Raw genomic sequence first — 23,067 nt, 5'->3', positions numbered from 1 at the left:
CAGCAGAGACCAGGAACTGAGGTGGCACAATTGACAGTGAACCTCTATCCACATCAGAGGTTCCCAGGATAGAATCCCGGTGAATCCTAGAGGAGAAAGACAAGAAGAGAAGACAAAAAGAGAAATGGATACAGAAGATCACACAGCGAAAGGACACAGACAGCAAAAACAGCAGGGTGGGGGAAGGGGAGGGGAAGAAGAAAAATGACTTATTAAAGAAAAATAGTTGACAAAATACATCTTTATGACCTATCATTCCACAGCTGAAGAAGATAAGTTTAGAGCCAATACCATTGATTTTTTACATTCTCAGGAGCTGCATCCCAAGACATTTGGAAACAAGGAATGTACAGTGTCCTGGCCTTCCCTCAGTGCATTCCTGTGTTTTCTGTGAATGCCCTGACCACCTATTCAAATGTTTCACTAGAGTTTTCTCTCCCCATTGATGAGCATTGCTTCCCCCAGCTGGAGCGTTCTCCAGCTGCTTCATGGATCACTTTTTCTTGTTTCCTATAAAGATTCCTTCTATCGTGTGAGAGCTGAGCCCCTCCCAGGTTCAGTATATTGACTCTAATTTGCCCAGCACTTTGTTCCTAAGAACTGTCACCTTCTCAGACCCCTTTACTCTCTCCTTACTTCCATCGCTAGCAATGGACCCTCTTTTCAGAGCCATTTTACACAAAAAAAAGTTTTGTCACCTTACAGAAGTTACTGAACATTCAGCTAAGTCAGTCCAGCCCACCTGTCTGGAGCCGCGGGTGCTGGGAGGCCTGCTAGGCTTACTCGAAGCCGAGTGCGCTGCCTTACCCCAGACCTCAGGAAGCGTGACTTCAAGTTGTGCCCTCACAAGGTGACAAATTACCTGTCATGGACCTTTTGGTCATTCATGAGTATTCAGAGTCACCAATGCTAACCTATCATCTGTTCTCCAAAACCACATTTATCTTCTGGCCTTACAATGTCAACACTGTTTTTCCACTCTTCATAACAATGTTTATTGTGATTAAGCAAGAGTCTTTCCTTTGACATGCTATAAATTATGCAGGCATGTAGAGAGGGCCTGTCTCTTACTGCTTCCCAGTTTATATAAATAGTTCTCTAATAGAAAGGCCATTGAACATCCACTCAATTATTAGCATAGGGGTAAAAAACTAACAGTATTTACTTGAGCTTCAGTTAATTTCTTTTGTTTGCAGTGGTTATTCCACTTTGTCAGTTGGTAATTGAAATTGAAAAAGCTAATCTCTTTTTGGAGAGGAGTAAGAGAAACTGAGTATCTGTAAAGAAATGATTCAGTAGCTGGGGTCTCCACCAGTCTAGTCCTATCAAGAAGTTTATTATTATTGCATTACTTCTGGGAGATAATATACCTATAATTTTAGTGACAAAATTTTACTTTTGTCTTCTTTTCAAGAAACAAGTATATTGCTATAGCTACTGATGTCAGACTGGCTGATATATACCCTTAGTTTGATAAAAATGTGTAACCATACCCATTTCACACATAAACTAGAAAGACCTAAGGAAAGCATTATTGGTAGCATTAGTTGGTGTAGATTCAAATAATACGTTTTTAAAAGCCTTGAGAGGAATTTATAGTATTTTGATATATATTCCTATGCAATAAAAATTAAGATTTTCTATAATTCCTTTATTTCTCCTCCTTATTGAAAATAATTGAACTTGATTGGTACCCCCAATTTTACACCAATTTATTGCTTATTCTTTTAGTGATTTACAGTATTATTCTATAAACCAATCTTTCATTGTTACAGTAAATATTAACTTTCCCTTTCCAATTATATTTGTAATTTTTCCCCATTGCTGTGAATTTTCTCTTCTCTTTTTTTCTGTTGTTTGTCCCTTTGGGGTTTTTATTTTTAAGACACTGTGCACTGTCAGAATTTTGCAATAACAACAAAAACCTAGTACCTGCTGAAAGTAGAATTTAGGTGTTTGCATTTGGCAGGCAAATACGCCATGAGAGACCTGGTCAACCGGCTGCCCGGTGGCAACGGCCCCAGCATCCTGTCAGATGAGACGATGGCAGCCATCTGCTGTGCTCTGCACGAGGTCACCAGCAAGAACATGGAGAACGCCAAGGCTCTGGCCGACTCGGGAGGAATAGAAAAGCTGGTGAACATAACCAAAGGCAGAGGGGACAGGCAAGTCTACTGCCAGGGGGCACATGGTGCTTGTTCCCGGTGTTCCTGGAACCATCCTGGGATAAGGGCCTTTTTCAGGGATTCATTTCCTATTGGACAGGGTTTATTTCTGTGCTTTTCTCAAGCAGATAAGCTAAGCAGTCGCCAGCAGTTTAAACCTGTTATGCTGGAAGAGGCATTTCCTGGCATGTCCCTTTTCTGGTTTTTATTTTATTAGAACACCCGCCACTCCCGCATTGGTTTCTGTCTCTCAAGCCACATTAGCTGTGGTGGCACCATCATGCCGACCCCTGGAAGAACAAAATGACACGAGAGAGACTTGGGCGGTAGAGGGGCACTGTTTCCCTTGCACCCACCGTTGGCTCTGCTCCATGCCCAAGAGCCATCCTGCACGGTCACCTTCTGGAATGCTCAGTTTTGCAGCCAATTTGCCGCCAGGTGCCCAGCAGAGCAGTACAGTCACTCCTCTGCATCGGACCTGCTGCGCAGCCTTAGATGAACCCTGGGCCTGGCTCACACATTTCCCTCTGCCTCTAGGTGATGCCTCAGTGATGAAGCAGCAGAAGTAGGGTTTTTGCCAGGGAGCCGTAGGATGAGAGTAATGACTCCTCATATTAATTCAGGGAAGTGGTAAGCAGGTGTGCCTGACACGTTCCCGAAAACAACAGGAGAGCAGCCACCCTGGTCCATTGTAAATGCCACCCATGCGCTACTGTCCATCCTCCTTACCTGCCTTGTGCTCCCCCTGATGGGTTATTTATGTATTTCCTTAGTGACTAACCCCCCTCTAGAAGGCAAGCTACCCCAAGAGCAGGGACTTTGTCATCTTCGTTCACTGCTCTGACCCAAGGATTAGAATAATGCCTGACCAATAATAGGTGCTCCATAAATATTTATTATTGGCTGAATGACAGTGGCAGAACTTACATTATGCTTCCTCTAGTCTTTAATTTATACTTTTAAGGAATCTCTAAAATATAAAATGATGCAGCCAATACTCATATTCTCACCCCACCGCACCCCCACCCCAGAAACCACACCTATCAGCCTGAAGCCACATTTTCCCGTGGTTCTTTATTTCTTAGTGTCTTTTTTTTTTTATTTCACTAGTAACATGTATACAACCCTCTTTTTACTTTAAAGAAAATAAAGCATTTCAGATAAAAACAGATCCCCTTCCACTAACTCCCCCTCGTGATCACTTCTTCCATTCCCCGAGATAATTGTGATGGCCTGTGTGCTCTTAAGGTTTCATTAAAGCCTTTACTTGTGAAAGACATAAGAAGAAACTGGAGAAATACTGGGCCAGTGCCAATACACTTATATATTTTACAAAAGGATTGCCCAGTCTGAACTTTTTTGAAATGAGATTCAGAAAATCCTGGACCAAGTAAAGTCTTCTTCTGGCACCACACACTTAACTCCCTAGTGATTCACTCAACATTTATTGCCCATCTACAAGGTACCAGACACTATTTTAGGTGCCAGGGGTACAGGGTTTCAGGTGTGAGTAGATCACACAACAGTCCCTCCCCTCGGGGAGCTTACATTCCATGGAGAAGTATAGGAACTAGCACATGTAGTACATCAGACAGTTCTGGGCAGGAAGGTGGATAATAAAATGGGAGACGGTGATGGGGGTACCAGGACAAAGGGTAGAGAGGGCATTACAGCTTTAAATAGGGTGGTCAGGAGGTTTCATCATGCTTTTGGAGCAAAGACCTAGAGGAGGGGAAGGAAGGAACAGTGCAGCTGTGGGGGGGCGGGGGACCGGCATTTCAGGCAGAGGGAACCAAGGTAAGGCCCTGACACTGGCAAGCGCCTCGTGTTTTACCAATAGCAGGGAAGCCAGAGGGGCTGGAAAACAGTGGGCAAGGGGCAGAACAGGGGAGGAAGTGGGGACCAGATGCTTAGGACTCTGTGGGTAACCTCTGAATGAAAGGAAACCACTGGAGCGTTGAGCGGAGGAGTGGCCTGATCTGACTTGCCTTTTAAAGCTAACAGAGTGACCTGACACCTCCCCCTGCCCCACCCCAGTGGAGACTGGCAGTGGCAGCACTTGAGGTGGTAAAGAAGTTATTGATTCTGACATAGTTGAAAGGTAGAAGCAACTGAACTCGCTGGTGAATTAGATGAGTGATTATGAGAGGAGGCAAGGCATCAAGGATGAAAAGAGACTGCAGGGATCGAATTCCCACTTACCAAGATAGAGAAGCCTGCAGGAGGAACAGGTTTTTAGCAGGATATTGGGAGTTTGTTTAGATGTGTTATATTGAAGACGTCTATTAGGTACTCAACTGGAGTGTCTGGTAGGCAGTAGAATATATATCAGTCAAGTTCAGGGTTGAGATCAGGCTAGAAATATAAATTTGTTTTTATAACGTTGTTTATAAATGGCATCTTTAGAGCTGTGAGATTGGCTGAAATCACCAAGGAAATAAATGTAGAGAATGAAGAGAAGAAGGCTGAGGCTGCTCTCCTCATAGTTAGAGACCAGGAAGATGGGGTCCAGCCATCATGTCAAGGAGTGGCGAGGGCATTTGGAAGAAAAAGAAGCATTTCAAAGTTGAGCGAGCATCACATGCTCCTGCTCGGTCAGGTGAGGCCCACTTGAACATCGGATGTAAAATCATCGAGGTCATAGGTTTAAGAGAGGATGGGCTGAGAATTGGAGATGAGGATATATAATTCTTTGAAGGAGCAGAGAAAACTTCTTGCTTCTCTCAGAGGTCAGCTTTCTACTCAAAAAATATCTCACCTGGCTCCTTGTGTCAGGGTATATACCTGGCCCACTGTGGACTGTCACATGCTGCTGATCAGTTGCCTTCCCCTGAAAGACAGGGAAGAAAACAGCAGCATTATCAGGGCCAGCTAAGGATGGGTGGAGTGAGGCAAGCGCGCCCTGCTCCACAAAACCTAAAATGTGTCTCCGTTCATTCCCTGATATTGAAGACCTTGCTCTGACACTCTTCATAAAATATAAAGTTTAAAAAGAAGTTGGTTGGTTTTTACCTGCTCCTGCCCTTGACTGGTTAGGATCCCCAAGAAGGGTGAGTGGATGGAGATGTGCCCCTCACAGAACAGGAACGGTGCAGCCCCTGAATCTGCCTGCACGTGGCCCTCCATGAAGCGCTCGGAATCATGAGCAACGCCTACTCCGAGGTTAGGGGCAGAGGAAGTGGCTGGTGGCCTGCTCGCAGCTCTCTTCTTTCCCCCACTTGCTGCAAGTTTAATTGGGAAGGTCAAGGTTGGAAGAGGATATCAGATTTTAGATCAGGGTAGCAGTCTCTTGAAGTCACATTTTCAATGTTAGAATGAATTCTGAAGATGGAGGTGTTGGATTAGCCTCAGGGCTGACTTACCAAGCACTGGCCCATGAGCACCGCCCCTACTGCAGCCATCAAAGTCCTCTCAAGGTGACAGACAGTGACTGTGGGCAGTGATGTTCCAACAGAGCACCAGTGGCGCTGGGGAACAGGTAATGAGCATTAAGCAAAATGTCCTCAGAGAGGGGAAATCATAACTGTAACCATATTTTCCAAGTCAAACGTTAGAGTGCATGTGTGCATTTGCTTGCATAGAGGTGTATATGATAAGGCTATGAAGGTGTTTAGATGAAGACCTAAAAATGGGGAGGACAAAAACCTCTGATTATCAGAGTAACTGGAGAGGGGGAGGGGGTCCCCAGACACTCAGGTCAAAGCCCCATGAGGTCTCCGGCCCTTAGTAGAGATATAGGAGGCCCTCATCCCGACCACAGCTCACCATAGAGCTGGAGCCCGCTGGCCTCGCCGTCGTTCCTGCCACCTCTGGCCGGCCCTGAGCTTGACCCGCACCCAGGCTCTTCTGTTTCCTTGGTGATGTTTTCTAGCAGCAGCCCTCAAGCTTTCTGGTCCTTAGAGAGAGAGAGCCCCTTGGCCACTCCACTGGTCTGCAGCCTGAGGCCGGGCCACTCAGAGTCATTAATGTCCCACTCTCTCCCCAGATCATCTCTGAAAGTGGTGAAGGCAGCAGCCCAGGTCTTGAATACATTATGGCAATATCGGGACCTCCGGAGCATTTATAAAAAGGTAACTTACAAGAATAGCTCTGGCATGATTAGCATTCATCAGAGCACACACTGGTAATCATTTATTGTAATGAAATGTCATTATTCATTTTGAGAGGTTTCTTTTCTCTTCTAACGCCACAGGATGGGTGGAATCAGAACCATTTTATTACACCGGTGTCGACATTAGAGCGAGACCGATTCAAATCACATCCTTCCTTGTCTACCACCAACCAACAGATGTCACCCATCATTCAGTCAGGTCAGTGGGGAAACTTCACTCTTTCATGAGAACATTTGTGTGACAGAACATTGTTTCCCATCCGCTGAGAGTCATCTTCGGGGATTACAAACTATTGTAGACAAAAACCCACATTCCTCCTTCCATTTTAAAGGTTTAGACACGTTTGCATAGTGCCTAAAAGTGTCTCAGGACCCTCCCCCATGCTACTCCCCCCAAAAATCTGCTTCACTGGTATGAGGAGGGGCCCAGGAGTCTGCATCGAATGAGCCAGACAGGCGATCCGAGTGCAGGTGAGTGGAGGAGCACACGGAGAAACCCTGGGCTGTACCAGAAAAGGGCTGCCCATCTGCCTATTGACTGCAAGTTTGGAATCCCCAGTGATTTCTGCATTTACTTGGTGAACACTTTAAGAAGCAAGGTCCTTGAGACCCAGTTTTCAGAACTGCTTCTTGGGAAAGCCATGATCTCCTGCACCTTCCTCCTCACCAGTTAAACTTCACTCCCAGGCTGCCGTCCAGATGCCCAGAGTCCATAGCTAATAGGAACAGACCTTGGAGAGTGGGTTTGTAGGTTTTAAGTCAGAAGTCTTGGCAACCACTCAGCCTACCTCTTGGTGGTGTTTTACTTGGTAGAAAGAAAAATCCATCTCGAGGCCCAGACTAAATTCTATGTGAAAGGATGGGATATTACTACCAAGCCAAGTCAGTCCTGTGAATTTAATTCTTAACTAAATGAAACAGGAAAAGCAATTAACTGTCTTGTGTTTATTTGGCCTTAACTCACCCATTCTGACATATAAATATTATCTGTGCTGCTACTGGCAGTCTTATTTCTCATGTGGATAAATGTGGCCAAAAAGACTAATACAGGAGCAGTCATTCTTAACACATAATTGGATGTCTCCCCCCACTTGTACTAGGAATTTTTTAAAAATTATCTGTGCCTACTGTGTATGGTGTGTATTTATATCTTAGTTTTTAAGTTATGAGTTGTTTTCTTCAAAGAGACCTATGCCTGTTTTTTAACATCCTTTCTGAACTCCAGGTGTAGCCCAAAGCTGCCTTCCTTTATGAACGTGCTCATCCTCGAGGGAGCCAGGAATAGGGAGGCCAGGGGAAGCAGGAGGTTTGGCTGCTTAACAAAATGCAGATATACAGACAAGAGGACCATTTCAGACAGATTTGGGGCATAGTTCCTAAGCAGGGAACTTCTTTTGAGGATCTCATAAAAATACACGCCGGCCATTGTTGATCAGCCTCTGTCCAGGTTCCTGGCATCTTTCTGGATTCCATCCACAGGCAGGATTTATTTTTGCTCTTGTGTCTCCAGTTATTCTAAGGGTTGATTATCGACCCCTTTGACTCCAGTGTGGGGAGTGCCTATGGGCACGTCTCATGCCCTGCTCATGTGCTCCTGGAAGGCAGATGGACTTGTGTTCTGTCATCCTGTTTTCTAGAGAGGAAACAAGGTGAGGAGCCACATAGACACTGCTCATCAACGCACCCATGTTTAACGTGAGCCACCCCATGTCAGGGAAGTGACTTTTTAGAAAAAATATCCCGATGTCAGTCCTTCCTCTAAAGCATCAGTGCAGGCAAAATCACTGGTGCCAAGGTTTGGGGCTACTACTTTCAGGTATATCCAGTGAATAAGTGGCCACTCATATTTATAATTAGTTTAGTGTAAGCAAGATGATTTTTTAATGAGAAAAAGGGAAAAAAAGATGTGAAATGGTTCTCTTTTCCCTCTGTGCAAAAATATGCAAAATTAGACCTATGGATATATATTTGCTACTAAATACTTGACCCAAATTGGAATAAAAAGCTTCTTGGCTATTGAGAAAGCCAGGGCTTCTTAGCACCATGAGCATCTTGATGAGCCAGACTCACTGGGTTTACATAATTTCCCTGACAGCTGATCTCCATAAAAAGAACTATAAATTTTATGGGCTGGGCACTCTTATTCAAACACATTTAGAAAAAAAGATATTTTTAAAATAATTAGAAATAAAAACATGCCATAAAATATCTATTTACTGAAGAGCTATACATAAAGGATAATGGATTGATGTTTTACAAGCAAATGAACTGAGGTCATAAAATAGCAAATGATAATCCTTGCATGGCTAGTAAGTTATCATCACTCAGTTGGCGAAGGCCTAATCAAGTCATTGAGACACTCTGGGAAGCCTGCATGGTTTCTGGCATGCACTTTGCAGATGGGGGCGCTCCTACTCTAGCTGGCAAGTGAGCTCAGGCATTGACCTTGCTGATTCCAGCGGCGCCCTCCGGGCATGTGCCCGGTCCCTCCGGTTGGGCTGCTCGTCATCTCACCGCACCTCTACGATCTGCGTGTTAGTGCCAGCCATGTGGCACTTCTAATTACTGACCTTTGTTTTTCCGGAGATACTGACAGTCTGATTTCTCTTTCTTCCCCTGTTCTCTCTCCCTCCTGTGTGCCTCTCCCTTCAGTCGGCAGCACCTCTTCCTCACCAGCACTGTTAGGAATCAGAGACCCTCGTTCTGAATACGATAGAACCCAGCCACCTATGCAGTATTACAATAGCCAAGGGGATGCCACACATAAAGGCCTGTACCCTGGTAAGGCGCCAGTTGGGTGTGTGATGGTGTCTTGAGAACCCGCATGTGTCCAGGCCCCCAGCCAGGGGCCCGGCAAGTAACCCAGGGCTCTCCTGAGACGGTTCCCCAGCAGCAGTCTCACCGTCTCCTACTTCGGGGGCTGCCTCCTTTGCTGCTTGTTTTTTCCCAGTAAAACAAGCTGGTGTGGAGGTAGGTGGGCCACAAATGAGAGGGGGCTCTATCCAAATGAGAGATCATTTCTGACTGCCCAGTAGGGCATCCCGCTGCTTGTGCAGCGTGTTTTCCACGGGACTCAGATGCTGATCTCTGCGTGGCTTTGCAGGGGCTACTTCTATGTGGGCTCATCTCTTAAATTCAGACCTGAAAATGGAGATCAGTTGCATGTTTCCATGAAAAGGAGAATGACTAGCAAATGTTTAATGCATTTCTACCCAAAGTGATTTTAAGATAGACAAAAATAATGTTGCATAGGATTAATACCTTATGTCCTATTCAGAAAGCTGTGCCTATAATTTTTTTGAAGGATGCCTGCCAGGATTTCATGCCGTCCCCTTTCTCAGCTATCTTGCAAATTATAACTGCTTTAGAGGTTTCAAATAAGGCAGTGTGCACTACCAAAAAAAAAAAACTTTTCTCAAAAAACCTATTTATTAAAATGAAATAAATAAAAGCCAGTGGCAACTTAACTACTGCTGGGGAGCATTCTCAGTTGTGCTGTTGTCTTTGAAATTGTGATTTCACAGGACTGTTTACTAATCGAGTATTGTTACTATGGCAATTAATAGCTCAGAAAATTGCAGATGCTACATTTCAAACACCAAGCTCTTTGCAAAAAAAGTGCACACCCAAACGTGTATTATTGCTTCAGATTTGCAGCAGTCTGCTTTATTTTAAAGATCACCTCTCTAGCATGCAGGCCCTTCTGTGTCTTCTATGCTTGCTTCAGTAAACTAATTTGCTTCAAGTATGTTTCATTTTCATTAAAAAACAAAAATAAAGACCTTGGTTACTCTTAACAGTAACAGAAGGGTAACTAATGACATTATCAGGGATCTACTATAGATCTTCAAAGACAAATCGTCTTCCCGAGTTCTCTTTGTTTTAAAGCAGTACTTAAATATGGCAGGCACGGGCTGTGCCTCTGAATGTGCCCATGCCTGGGAGTTGGGATCAAAACAGGTCTGGAGGCATGGGGCCTGTTGTGATGGGTGTTTCCCTTCCTGCTTTGCCCCAGTGCGCTAGCTCAGAACCCTGGAAGAGTGGCATTCCTCGGCCTAAGGGGCAGTGCTGCTGTCCAGAGCCAGCCAGGGGAAGCCCCAGGAGGAACACTTGGTGTTTACTGGGATAAAAATCACGGCAAGCGCAGGTGCGAGCAGCTCCCCTCAGTGACCAGAGGGTGAAAGCAGCCCTTCTTGGACAAGCTCTGCCCTGGCATTCCTTTTTGGTGGAATGCACCTGGCCTATTTTTGCCATACTCATTAGCCCTCAGTTGCCCTGAAGTAAGCAGCAGCCAGGTTAGACCTGGGGCCCCAGGAGGCAGCTGGGAAGGCAGACCCAGTTAGGGACAGACCCTCCCAAGTGCAGGGCAGCCTCACAGCCTTATGGACCAGAGTAATGGGCGCTAGTTTTAATTTCACAAAATATTTTCTTACAGGCTCCAGCAAACCTTCACCAATTTACATCAGTTCCTATTCCTCACCAGCAAGAGAACAAAATAGACGGCTACAGGTGAATTTGCAATATCATTTTTACAGAAGGTCGATTAGCAGATCAACGCAGTGAGGGGCCCACGCCAGTTGACTTGCCAGAGCTGAGCCAACACGGCAGGAGCCCAGGAGCTTTCCTTGGGGATCTTCACTCCTCGGAAACTCATCCTTGGGTTAAGCAAATCAATTCCAAAGTAGCTCATGTTCTTGAATATCCAAGCCGGTGCTGCTGAGACCACCTGCCTCTGATGGGAACCGGCTGAAATGTCTCTAATTCGTTTTCTTTGCCCAACAATTCCCTTTCCCTACTCTTTGTTCTGCTAGGCTGTAAAATCTCTTCCGCCCCCTCTGTGAGGAAAGGTTGGTAAGCACACTTCATTCTTTCGTCTCATTGTTCTCTTTTTTGGATACCTCATGCTCCATTTTCAGAATTCCCTCCCTGTCCAGGCCACCATGATTTAGAAACACTGAGCCCTCAGCCAGGTCTCTGTTAGTCGCAAAGGTCAAGGCAGACTGTGGACTTTACTCTCTAGCCAAGTGGGCACTCGTGGTTGTGACACACTCGAATCTCTGCTTGCATGGGGGGCCTAAAATCAGCTGTGAGTCGTTCCTGGCCCAGTGAAGGGTTATGCTGGGTTCTACCTGGGTCAACGGATTTCTCCTCTTACCTGCCAAAAGCACATGAGCGACAGGGATTTCCCAAAGTAAGACTCTATCCTGTCCTTTAGATTAGAATGTTCTACAATCTCCCTCCATTTCATCCTCTCTCTATATATGGAAGAAAAAGAACTTCCCAGGTTATTCATAATTAATGCTATAGTTTTTTTCCAGTTGGGAAAAATAGCCTCAGAATCATCACACTAATGTAAATTAAAGAGTTTAGCTCCAAAATTCTGACATCAGAATACATTTAGTTCTAGAACATGATGCTGACACCTGTTTAGTAAACTTGTTACCTCTTACTGAGTAGGGGGATTTGAACATGTGAAGAGGAGGAAAAACGGCATGAGAACCATAACAGTTTTCTTCCAAATGTATTTGAAGAAATCAGTGTGAAGTCAAAGAGGACACAAAAGGAAATGGGGGAGGGGGGGGCGGGGCAGGGCAGGGTGCCCTGTGTGCGTCACCTGGGCTTCCTTGCAGGTGTATTTATTAGCCCTGGCTTGGAGAAATCTTCCTCTAGAGCTAACTTTGCTCACATGTCTCTTCTAATCTTGCTACTCTCCTGCCTTATGTTTACTTATTCCTTTAAAATTACCTCTTACAGCAGAGTTTCCAAAGTATGACTGTTGTTCAACAAACTCTTATTTCTTTTAGAATTTTTAAGGAGATTTTTAAATCTCTGAGGTAAATTTTTTAAAAAGACAATTATGCGATTTAACAATTGTTCGAGGCCCAAAAGAGCAACCCAAATTAAAGCCATGAAATCCTCATAGTACCCTTGTGTCAAAGCAAAAATCAGGCCACCGTCTCACAGGTAATGGGCCTCCAGTTTGCGGGGGGGGCGGGGTGCCTGGAGTCACTTGCCGCAGAGATACTGGGCTCTCCTGAGCCTCAGCTTTTCTAGAGGTCTTAGGACAGGACTTGCCAACTCAGCCAGCCAAGCCCTAAAGGTGCACATTAAAGCCCTGCCATAACAATTTCACCAGAAACAACTTTTAGCGTAAGTCCATAATTGCTTCAAATGAACATTGCTTTAAAAATGTGAAACAGGAAGTCCACATTAATTTTCCTTAAACATGTTTCAAAGGATGGCTTGTATTTATTTATGCTTTCATTCTGTCAACAGCATCAACAGCTGTATTATAGCCAAGATGACTCCAACAGAAAGAACTTTGATGCCTACAGATTATATTTGCAGTCTCCTCATAGCTATGAAGATCCTTATTTTGATGACCGAGTTCATTTTCCAGCTTCTACTGATTACTCAACACAGTATGGACTGAAATCGACCACAAATTACGTAGACTTTTATTCCACTAAACGACCTTCTTACCGAGCAGAACAGTACCCAGGGTCCCCAGACTCCTGGGTGTAGCCTCAAGGGGCTCGGTGGAGGAACTCTTTCTTTCTAACCCTGTTTGGATTGAGGTGAACAGTCTGTCTTGCTGATTTGATGGTGAAATGTGAAAGTGAAATGGAAGGAACGAGTGAAGAGTTTATTTTCTTTTTTCTTTTTTGAGGAATTTTCAGGGAAGTGAGGAAATCTTTGGAAGAGAGGACTTTCTAAATTCTATTTAGGTTTTAGATCTAATTACTTGTAGATTCTGTAGTTCGGTGAAGGTGTGGGCGATGTGATGAAAGGTTTGAGAAATGGGTGAAAATGAGATTGGGGTGTGTAGGTCAAATCAAAGATGATTTTTTTAATGTGAATAAAGTTATGTTCTGATAGTTTGTACAGAAAAAATAAAATGAATGCCCTTCATGTTTTATTGCTATTACTAAATGTCAAGATTGTATGCTATTATGTCTTGTAAATTTCTTTTGTTGATGTAAATATGGAAATGCCACATTGGTTAAGTGCCATCATTTGTATGCAGTGTGTCATTTGAAAAGAGATTTGAAGAAACTGACAGCTTAGAAAACATGGGAAACCCAAGGAACTGTTAGCAATTAAAAGCAAACTACAACATCCTTTGTTTTCGAAATGAAGAGTGTACCTTTGAAGCACAAAGTCCAGTCTGGTATAGCAACGCCACGCCCATTCGCTGCCTCTTTCATAGGACACTTCACTGCCATTTTCTATGCACATGGAAGAAAAATAAATGTGGAGATTTCATCCTTGGAAATGTGTTCCTTCTTCTTTTATTTTCTCTATGTAATATGGAAAACATTGAATAAATGTGAATCTAAAAGCATGTTGTAAACAGCTTAAACATATCCAACTATTGCACTTTTCCTAGTTTTTTATAGTTAATATACTCTTGTGAGATGGACCACATCAAAGCGTGAAGCTCTGAACTTCCCTCTTTATCTTTCTCTCTCTCTCTCTCTCTCTCTCTCTATATATATATAGTTTGTCTGTTTGTTTGTTTTTAGGAGGTACCAGGGATTGAACCCAGGACCTCCTACATGGGAAGTGCATGCTCAGCCACTGAGCTCCACCCACTGCACTTAGGATCTATTTTGAGTCTAGTGCACTCTGCAGTTTTTTCATGTTTTTTTCAGACTGCCATACATATTTAACAACATGTTTCATCTACGAGAATTTGTATCTGGCGGCCTAGCCCCCCTTATACTGATGAAGACTCCTTTTGGCATCATTTTCAATAGAAACTCCATAACCACATAAACAGTAATTGGGCATGTCTTTTGTTGGCACCAAGGTAGTAAACCAAAAAATTCTAAATGATTTTGCTGAGTAATTCCATGAGACAGTAAATCTTGGAGTAGGGATGGATTCAAGGCAAGTTCCCCGAGAGATGGTAGGCAGAGGTCCAACCATGCCGAGAGCTGTTACTCGGGAGTTTCTACAGTGAGAGGCACCAGTCCCAGGAGGTTGAAAGTCTGAGACCCTCCCAGGTCTTGAGTTTCCAGCCTTGAGTCCCAGCTCCTGAATCTTGCATAGTGAATTGGGAAGCAACTCATATGGCAAGTCCAACCCCAGAAGTGTTGACTTCAGCACAGTCTGTTCTGCAAACATGATACAAACTACAGATTGAAACTCTTTGTGTTTGTGAATATAGGGAAAGGCCCAGGGGAAACTGCTTTCCCTTGCCAAGTAGGCCGAAGTCCTTAGATTAGGATCCAAAGTGAAATGGAAATATGGGTTTAAGCAGGAAGATTTAGATCTTCCCAAAGTCTGCTAAGTGGGAAACTTTTTGAGGTGCAGGCTTTCTGAAATGGCACCTGTGCCATCTCAGAGTCGAGCTGCCCAGATCCCTCACCACCCTATGTGATCTGGCAGAGCTCTGGAAAGAGCCTCCTTTACATGGCTGAGGTCTCAGATTTTCCCCCAGGAACTAGCATCAGAACTATTGAGATGTCTGGAATCTGTTTGGGCTTTGAATCTCTCTGCTTCCCTGAACATTTTCATGTCTGGGTTGAAGCTGAAGGCCCTCACCTGGGGAGTCAGGAAAACAAGGCCCCTGGGGCTGCCCTGAGCTGTTTGACAGTAACTATTCATTTCAATGATTCCATTAGTCTTTAGGGTAACTCCCTGGGCCTAGATTCCCCACTGTGATAGACAACTTTTCAAAAACTGACCCAAATATGGGTTGCAAAGAATCCTTACTTAAGCCCCCAGCCAGACATCCTAGTGGCCCAGAAAGAGATCTATGGATGACGACTGGGCAGAAGATCCCATACCTTGAAGGCTCCTCTCTTGCAAGTGAGAAAAGAAACCACAGGCTGACCCTGTGTGACACACAGCTGCATCATTGAGCAAAAGCTTGTGAGCCCACTCTCCCTCCAAGGTGTAGGAATAAACAAACTCTGCCAAAGCAAAGTCTATTTTTTTTGCCACCCTAATGTCACTAAGTAGCATGTGAAATCCAGTCCTCAAGAAGGAGTCTGGTTCTGCTGAGCCAGGGTCAGCCACTTGCTCCAGGATCGGGCTGAACTTAGCCAATGAGCTTGGCTGCTGCTGTTTCCCTCTGCAGGGTAAAATCAGATGGCGGGGAGTGGATGTGGCTCAAGCAGTTGAGTGCCTGCTTCCCACATGGGAGGTTCCGGGTTAGATCCCCAGTACCTCCAAAAAAAAAAAAAGCAAAGGGACCAATTCAGAGGAGCCAACGTGGCTGAGTGTCTGAGCGCTGGTTTCCCACATACGAGATCTGGGGTTCAATCCCTAGACCCAGGACCACAAAATAAAAAAAAATTTAAAAACCAGCTGGGGAGCATTCAAAACTACCAATGCCTGGGCCCCAGCCTGATCAATGAAAAACCTGGAGGGGGGTCCTGGCAGCTGTCTGCTTGAAAAGCTCCCCAGATGTTTGCAACGTGCAGTCAAGGTGAGACCCACTACCCCCTGCACCTTTCCCCTCTCCCTTCCCAACTTGTGACCTGAAAATGTAGTGGGGGTTGAGGGAGGGGGTGGGGTTTGCCTGAAAGACCCAGAAACTCGGAGACAGTAGTTTTTCTTGTTGCCATAGTATGTGTTTTGCCTATGCCCACTTGTTGAAAGTTATGTCCTTTGAAGCTCATGGACATTTCATGAGTATCAGAAATGCTGGCCTCTAGCCCCATAACTCTTGCAGTGATTAATCCCTGGCCAGTGTTGGCTGACCACATAATTGCTGATTCTTGCAGTGAACTACCCACAGTTAACTTCACTGAGCACTCACCATGTGCTAACAGGATCACATGTGTTATCATTTAACCCACACAGCAAAGATGAAATCTTACTAATATCCCATTCTACAGATCCTGATGCAAACTCGGAGAGTAACTTGCTAGGGTATGACACAGCCAGGACAGGGCTACGGCAGGGTTAGCTCTATAGCCTACCTTAACCACAACGCCAGGGTACTTCAGATTCATTGGTTTGACACTAAAGTGCACTGAAAGTTTTTCATCATTGACGTAAGTTTGCCAAAGAAAACTTTTATCACTATCCTAAGGAAAAAAAATCATATGCCATAAATAGAAAGTTATCAATAGGAATATTTTACTACTAAACGTAGCAATGTCTATGTACCATCAAAATTCATCTTGTGTCTACCACCATTGGTGTTACATGAACCTCATTTTGGGAAATTTGGACCTTGCTCATTCTGATTTTTGTTGTTCTGTTTTGTTTGGTTTGGTTTAAAGATTTATTTATTTATTTATTTCTCTCCCCTTCCCCCCCCGCCCCAGTTGTCTGTTCTCTGTGTCTATTTGCCGCGTCTTCTTTGTCCGCTTCTGTTGTCAACGGCACGGGAATCTGTGTTTCTTTTTGTTGTATCATCTTGTTGTGTCAGCTCTCCGTGTGGGTGGCACCATTCCTGGGCAGGCTGCACTTTCTTTCGCACTGGTTGGCTCTCCTTATGGGGCGCACTACTTGCCCGCCGGGCTCCCCTACGCAGGGGACACCCCTGCGTGGCAGGGCACTCCTTGTGCACATCAGCACTGCGCATGGGCCAGCCCCACACGGGTCAAGGAGGCCCGGGGTTTGAACCGCGGACCTCCCATATGGTAGACGGACGCCCTAACCACTGGCCAAGTCTGCTACCCCCATTCTGATTTTTGTGATGACTTGGCTGAGAACTCCCCCTAAAAGAAACCTATATGCCATACCTATTAATATAGGCCCATTAAAACAAGAATCTGTCAATAGACAACCCTCTCATTTGGGTTCTTTGAAGAAACATTTGTCTAAATCCATTGGATGGTGGTTTTATTTCTATGATCAAACCAGATCACAGTGAAAAAAAACAAAACTTGAAACTAGCAATTTCTGTTCACTTTGATTTTTAAGGAATTATTTATAATAGCATTATTCATATTAGCCAAAAACTGGAAACAACCAAAATGTCCAATAGGAGAATAAATAAATTGTGGTAAATTGTGCAATTCCACAATAAATAAGTCAGCAGTGTACGATACAATGACATAAAGAATCACAAAAACATATTGTGTAGGGGAGGCAGATGTGGCTCAACTAGTTGGGCTCCTGCATGACACATGGAAGGTCCCAGGTTCAGGTTCTGGTGCCTCCTAGAGAAGAGGAGCAGGCGCCCCACCCACCACAACAAGCAGATGCCTAAACAAGCAGATGCCGCAAGCCAGAAGACACTGCAACCCACGGGGAGCAGATGTGGCTCAGGCCATTGGGCACTCACCTCCCATGTGTGAGGTCCCCGATTTGGTTCCCAGTGTGTCCTGGAAAAGGCAAGCAAAACAATGAGAAGACAGACAAGAGAACCATCTGGGGGAGGGAGGGATTTAAAAAAAAAAAGATCCCAGACACAAAAGAACATATACTGGATGATTCTATTGCAAGAACAGGCAAAATAAATCTATGGTCATAGAGATCAGAACTGTGGCAGCCTCTGGAGACAATGGAAATATTATCTGTCTTGATTGGAATGGCTATTACACAGGTGTATACATTTATCAAAACTCATCAAATGTACATAGCATCTCATCAAATGCAAAATATACCTCAATAAAAAATTATTAACACCTTCAAAAGTCAAGAAAGAAATAATGTGACATTGAGGCTTAGTTTTATGGCCTAGAACCAAACATGATAGTTAGTTTCCCCTAAGTTAAGAAAAATCCAAAGTTTCTGTATTTCTAGGAAGTATCAGGGATTGAACATGGGACTTTGTATATGGGAAGCAGGCACTCAGTCACTTGAGCCACATCTGCTCCCCACAACATATATATTTTAAACCTTACAAAACACCCACTTAAAGGAGTTTCTTACACTGTTTTACCACAAGATTCCTTTGTAGTTACAGACACAAGTCCATTTAGAAACTGACGGCTTACCAAACTTAAATTTAAACTGAGCTCTGGAAAACACTTTTTTTTTTTTTAAACCACTGTATGGGAGTGTACTTTTGTTTGAGCTATGATTGTAGAGATTTACGAGCATATTGACAAGAAAATAAGTTGAGAAGTAAAATAGGCACATGTTTAAACCTGTTGCCAGGAGAGAAGTATCACCCCTTTTACCTAATGTTCCTAAGAGATTTGTAAATAGACACTTTGCCCACCTCAGCTTCCAAAGCCGCAGGGAAGGAGTGTGGGAGAGAGCTCTCTCAGAAGCAGCAGAGAGGGGTTAGAAGGAAAACAAACTGGTCAGGGAAATCAGAGGCCGAGCAGCTCAGGGGGCTTTTAAACTCTTCATATGCTGGGCAGACTTTGGATTCAAAGAGGAAATTTGCAGCAGGTCAAGGAAATCCCTGTGGGAGCAGCGGCAAATGGCTTACTCTTAATTAGTTTGCAACTGCGGAGGGAGTTAGAAAAGACTGAAGGATGCAGAGGATGTTTGAAATGCTATAGAGTCATTTCTGCCCATGATATACAGCTGCTGTAAGCTGGCCGTGCCTTGGGCTGCTTTCCACATGAAGAAACACTTCTCTGCAGGAACTTGTCAGCCTGTCTCTGTTTAGAAGATCTTGACTGGTGTCTCCAGCCTCATTCGCCCTTGCAACAGCAGTTTGCTGCTATTCACCCGCTTGACTTGTCCCAACGTCTTTATGACTGCACTTGTTCGGGACAATCCTTACAGGCCGCAGACACAAAAAGAAAATTATGAGCAAGCAAATCATGGCTTGAATTGTATCTGTGTTAGTGCCTTTCCCTGTTTTGATGTCAGCAGCTTCACTGAAAGCAGCTGGCAAGTCCCCTAAGTGGCTGTTTGTGCCTAGTGCTATTGCCAAATTCTAACCTGAACTCACTAAAAAGCGTTTTGTGCTGTCATAATTGTTTGCATGAGCATAACTAGCTCATTCATTTCATTATTAAAGTACCATTCAACAGTTGGAGGAATTTTGATAAAGGCTTAAAAATATTATGGACTATTTCCCTTTTCGTTCTCATCCCCGCGATTCCAGAGCTGACCAGTGCATTGCCATGTAATAGAAAATTAAAGACAATTTGTGCTGGGCGAAAGGTGTAATTCTGAGATCAGTGTGAAAATACCCAATCTTCATTCAGAATCCCTTATAGCTGTTAATTTACTCTCCAAAAGGCTTTGCCCCTGAAATTTGCTTTTATTTACTTGCAATGAAGTGCAACATGTTTGGCTTCTAACGCCCTGATGAGCTGCCAACCGCTAATCTAATGAAAAGACTCCGCAGAGGGTGACATCCCTCCAGGGTTCTCTTCAGGGTACTTCAGAGTCGGTGGCCGTCCCAGCTCAATCCTAGCGAGTTCTTTCCTATGCATGTGTGAGCATTAGTATCCTGAAATGTACACCTGCTTCTTGGAGACTGGAGGAAAGGATTCAATCCAGATAGGCTCCGGGATGGGAATGACCACACTGGGAAGGGATCTGCCATTATAGAGATGGTTGTGCTATTTCGATGAGGAAGGCATTTCAAGCTTTCACCAAAATACTCTGTGAAGACAAACCAGGAGGCACCTTCTGTAGCTGAGTGACTTAAATATTTGCATGTCCACCAGTATCACTGTCATCATTCTGCTTTCTTGCCTCTAAATTGGTCAAGAGACCCTTGAATTAAAGGTTCAATGTGGACCAGCAGAATATCCCTGTCTACATATAATAACATGACTTTAAAATGCTGTTTGACCTAATGTAAGGGGGAAATGGAAAGGAGAAATGAGTTTATATAGCTACGAGTCTCTAAAAAAGAGTCTGGAGGTTGTCAGAAGGATAGCCCTTATGCACACCTGAGCAGAGTCTCAGAAACAGATAAAGTAGACACAACCCCAGGTATTGGTTCTTTTGAGGGCTAAAGAGACCCATGGGTTCTATGGTCATGGCAGATGGGGTTCACTGCCATGGCAGATGGCCCTTCTTTGGAGCCGGTGTTTCTGCGTGATGGAACTGGACTCAGATGGGATCTCTTTTCACAAGACTTTCATGCTACTTTACTGGAATTGTAGTTGGTGTTGGGGTTTAAGATATATTTAGGGGATTTGAATCTCTGGACTGACAATATGATAGCCAGGCCCTGAGCCTCAACAGACTTCAGCTCCTACACTCTGATTTATTGGACTTACCCCACTCAGCTAACATGGAGTAGAAGAAGGTCAACCACCATACCATGGAGCCTAGAGTGCCTACAACTGAAAGCAGGAGGATTGCATCCAGTATCCATGTGGAATCTAAGCCCCCACTTGACATAGATGTGCAATGGACACAACCAATCCAATGTCCACAGAGAAAATGTGGCATTGGTGTGGGAAGGGTGGCCATGGTGGCTGCTGGGTGCGGGGAATGGGAGGAAGAGATGAGATGGGGAGGCGTTTTCGGGACTTGGAGTTGTCCTGGGTGGTGCTTCACGGACAACTACGGGACATTGTAGATCCCCCCAGGGCCCACTGGATGGAACGTGGGAGAGTGTGGGCTATGATGTAGACCATTGACTATGGGGTGCAGCGATGCCCAGAGATGTACTTACCAGATGCAATGGATGAGTCATGATGACAGGAGAGAGTGTTGCTGTGGGGGGAGTGGGGGGTGGGGGCGGTGGGGTTGAATGGGACCTCATTTTTTTTAATGTAATTTTTTTTTAAATGAATTAAATAAAAATAAAATAAAATAAAATAAATTGGTCAAGAGGCAATGGTGTATATATTCAGTTTGCAAATTATTATGGGCCTCTTTTTCATTTTGCTTTCATCTCTGTGTATCTGACTTTTTAATTGCTTCTTTGATAATTAACACTTATATGGAGAAAAGCGATCAGAGGAAAGGTGGGATGCTACGGAAACTGACCAGGCTTGTCACAATATAACAGCTTAATTGGAGAAAAGGTCATGCCACACTGCCTGGAATTGTTAACATTGTCCTCCAGAGCCACATCATTGGATTATTGTAGTGATATATCATAACTGAGGAATTGTACTTCACTGGCAGTAACAGAAGTTCCAAAAATTGTGACTTAAGTAAGCCGAGCTGTTAGAAATTTTATGTGTCTTTTTCCATTACCTAATGAACCACCCAGAGAAAAGCAGACCAATGTTAGTATGGTTGGTTTCACAATGTCCCCAGGGATCCAGGCTCCATCCTTTAGGTTCTCTGACCTTCACCCTCACAGGTTCCCATTTGGCTGCTGGAGCTCCAGCCCTCACATCTTCATCCCAGGAAGGACAAAGTATTTGGGAAAGTGGACCTACAACTGAGTCAGCCCACTTAAAAGAACTTTCTTAGAAGTAGTTTTAACCTGGGCCCATTGCCACCTTTATTCATGTAGGGATTCAATTAGTAAGGAGAATGAGGGGATGGGTAAGAGGAAGTCACTATCAGTGTCCACCCAGAATGATAGATGGTAGGGTAAACCCTGTACTGCTTTACTCTGGTTCCTGTTGGGGGTTGCACCATGTTCCCCACAAAAGGCATGTTCTGATCCTGTGGGTGTGGATCCGTTGGTAAATATTTAAAGATGTTATTAGTTAAGATGTGCCCAAGCTGAATGAGGGTGGGTCCTCATCCAGTAAGGCTGAAGTCCTTGAAACTGGACACAGAAGAAGTCAGGGGAACAAGAAGAAGCTGGAAGAAAATGGAGCCCACTTCCGGAAAGGAGAGGACGGCACCATGAGCCTTGCCATGTGAGGGAAAAGCCAGAGAACCCCAAAGACCGCTGATGATACCAGCCCCGGGAGGGAGCAAGCCTTCCAGCCTCTGAAACCGTGAGCCAGCACATTCCCGTTGTTAAGACAACCCATTGTGTAATATCTGTTTTAGCAGCCGGGAAACTGAAACGGTTCCTGTGAATGCAGGCTCCAAGCCAGGGACCGATGTATTAATTCCTTGCTGGAGCTCTGAGAAGCCATAGTACCAGCCTCTCCGCCGACACGGAAGAGGACCAAAGCTGGGTGAAATTTCTCAGTCTCACCTAGTCCTAGAGCAGAAGTCCCCAGAAGACCTGGCTCCATGTATGGCTCAATCTCATAGCTCAGAGGTTCACCAAGGACAGCCAGTTACTGTCAACAGTCGGTGGTTAGAAAACCTGCCCTCCTGGGGGCTTCCAATCTCAGAGAGGCAGAGTCCCGAGAGGTGCCAGGAGTGCAGGGGAGGAACAGCGGGCGCCGCTCCCCACTGCTTCAAGAGCAGCCCACCGTGAGCTGCTTATAGATGCCACGTCTGTGGAAGATGGTGGCAAAGATTCTACAGCTCAAAATGAACAGAACTAATTGTAAACTGTTGTTTGGCCCATGGGTGACCTCGTGGGCAGCTCCCTGGAGACGATGGCTCCATGTGCTCCCAACAGGAGCACACCCAGGCGAGAGCAGTTCAACCCACTGCAGGCCTGTGGGTCATCCCCCAGGGAATGCCGAGGCACGGTGGGACTACCTGGAGACCTGATGCTGTCGTCAGCCCAAGAATTTGCTGTGCCTTTGCAGTAATCAGAGCAGAGAGCTGCCCGTCAAGTCTGGACGGGGCTGTCAAGGGAAGTCTCATAGAGAAGAACCTCTTGAGCCAAACTTTGGGTTAACTTTAAGCAAAGGCATCAAGACAGAAATGAGAAAGACAAGAGGCGGACTGAGACCAGGAAAGAGGAAGGATGGGAGAGGCAAAAAGAAGCAACACTGAGTTCCTTTCCCTGGTTTTGGGTGAGGACTAAAGAAATGCCAACGCTTTGATTACTCCTAGTAATGGTAATAATACTAACCCCATCAGGGGCCCTTACCTTGGAATGCGTGATAACCTGGGAAGCGGACGTGGCTTAACTGACAGAGC

General features: G+C 44.8%; 1 protein-coding gene across 50 annotated transcripts in view; it reads left to right on the top strand.

Annotated features, from left to right (window-relative positions):
* PKP4 (plakophilin 4) overlaps positions 1 to 13,552 on the top strand; it is a 269,591-nt gene extending 256,039 nt beyond the window's left edge. For 31 of the 50 annotated variants that reach the window (XM_071216397.1, XM_071216398.1, XM_071216396.1 and 28 more), the window contains 6 exons: positions 1,970 to 2,165; positions 6,151 to 6,235; positions 6,358 to 6,475; positions 8,929 to 9,057; positions 10,712 to 10,785; positions 12,553 to 13,552. In XM_071216397.1, coding sequence (XP_071072498.1) covers positions 1,970 to 2,165; positions 6,151 to 6,235; positions 6,358 to 6,475; positions 8,929 to 9,057; positions 10,712 to 10,785; positions 12,553 to 12,801 — 851 coding nt within the window. In that variant the 3' untranslated portion in view covers positions 12,802 to 13,552. The remainder of the gene's footprint in view (positions 1 to 1,969; positions 2,166 to 6,150; positions 6,236 to 6,357; positions 6,476 to 8,928; positions 9,058 to 10,711; positions 10,786 to 12,552) is intronic. The other 19 variants (XM_071216402.1, XM_071216403.1, XM_071216420.1 and 16 more) reach the window with 2 other exon arrangements.
* Positions 13,553 to 23,067: the final 9,515 nt, after the last annotated feature.

The sequence above is a fragment of the Dasypus novemcinctus genome, chromosome 7 (assembly GCF_030445035.2).
Source record: "Dasypus novemcinctus isolate mDasNov1 chromosome 7, mDasNov1.1.hap2, whole genome shotgun sequence".
Lineage (NCBI taxonomy): Eukaryota > Metazoa > Chordata > Mammalia > Cingulata > Dasypodidae > Dasypus > Dasypus novemcinctus.
Note: the sequence above shows the minus strand (reverse complement) of the source record. Positions and strands in the feature narration are given on the sequence as shown.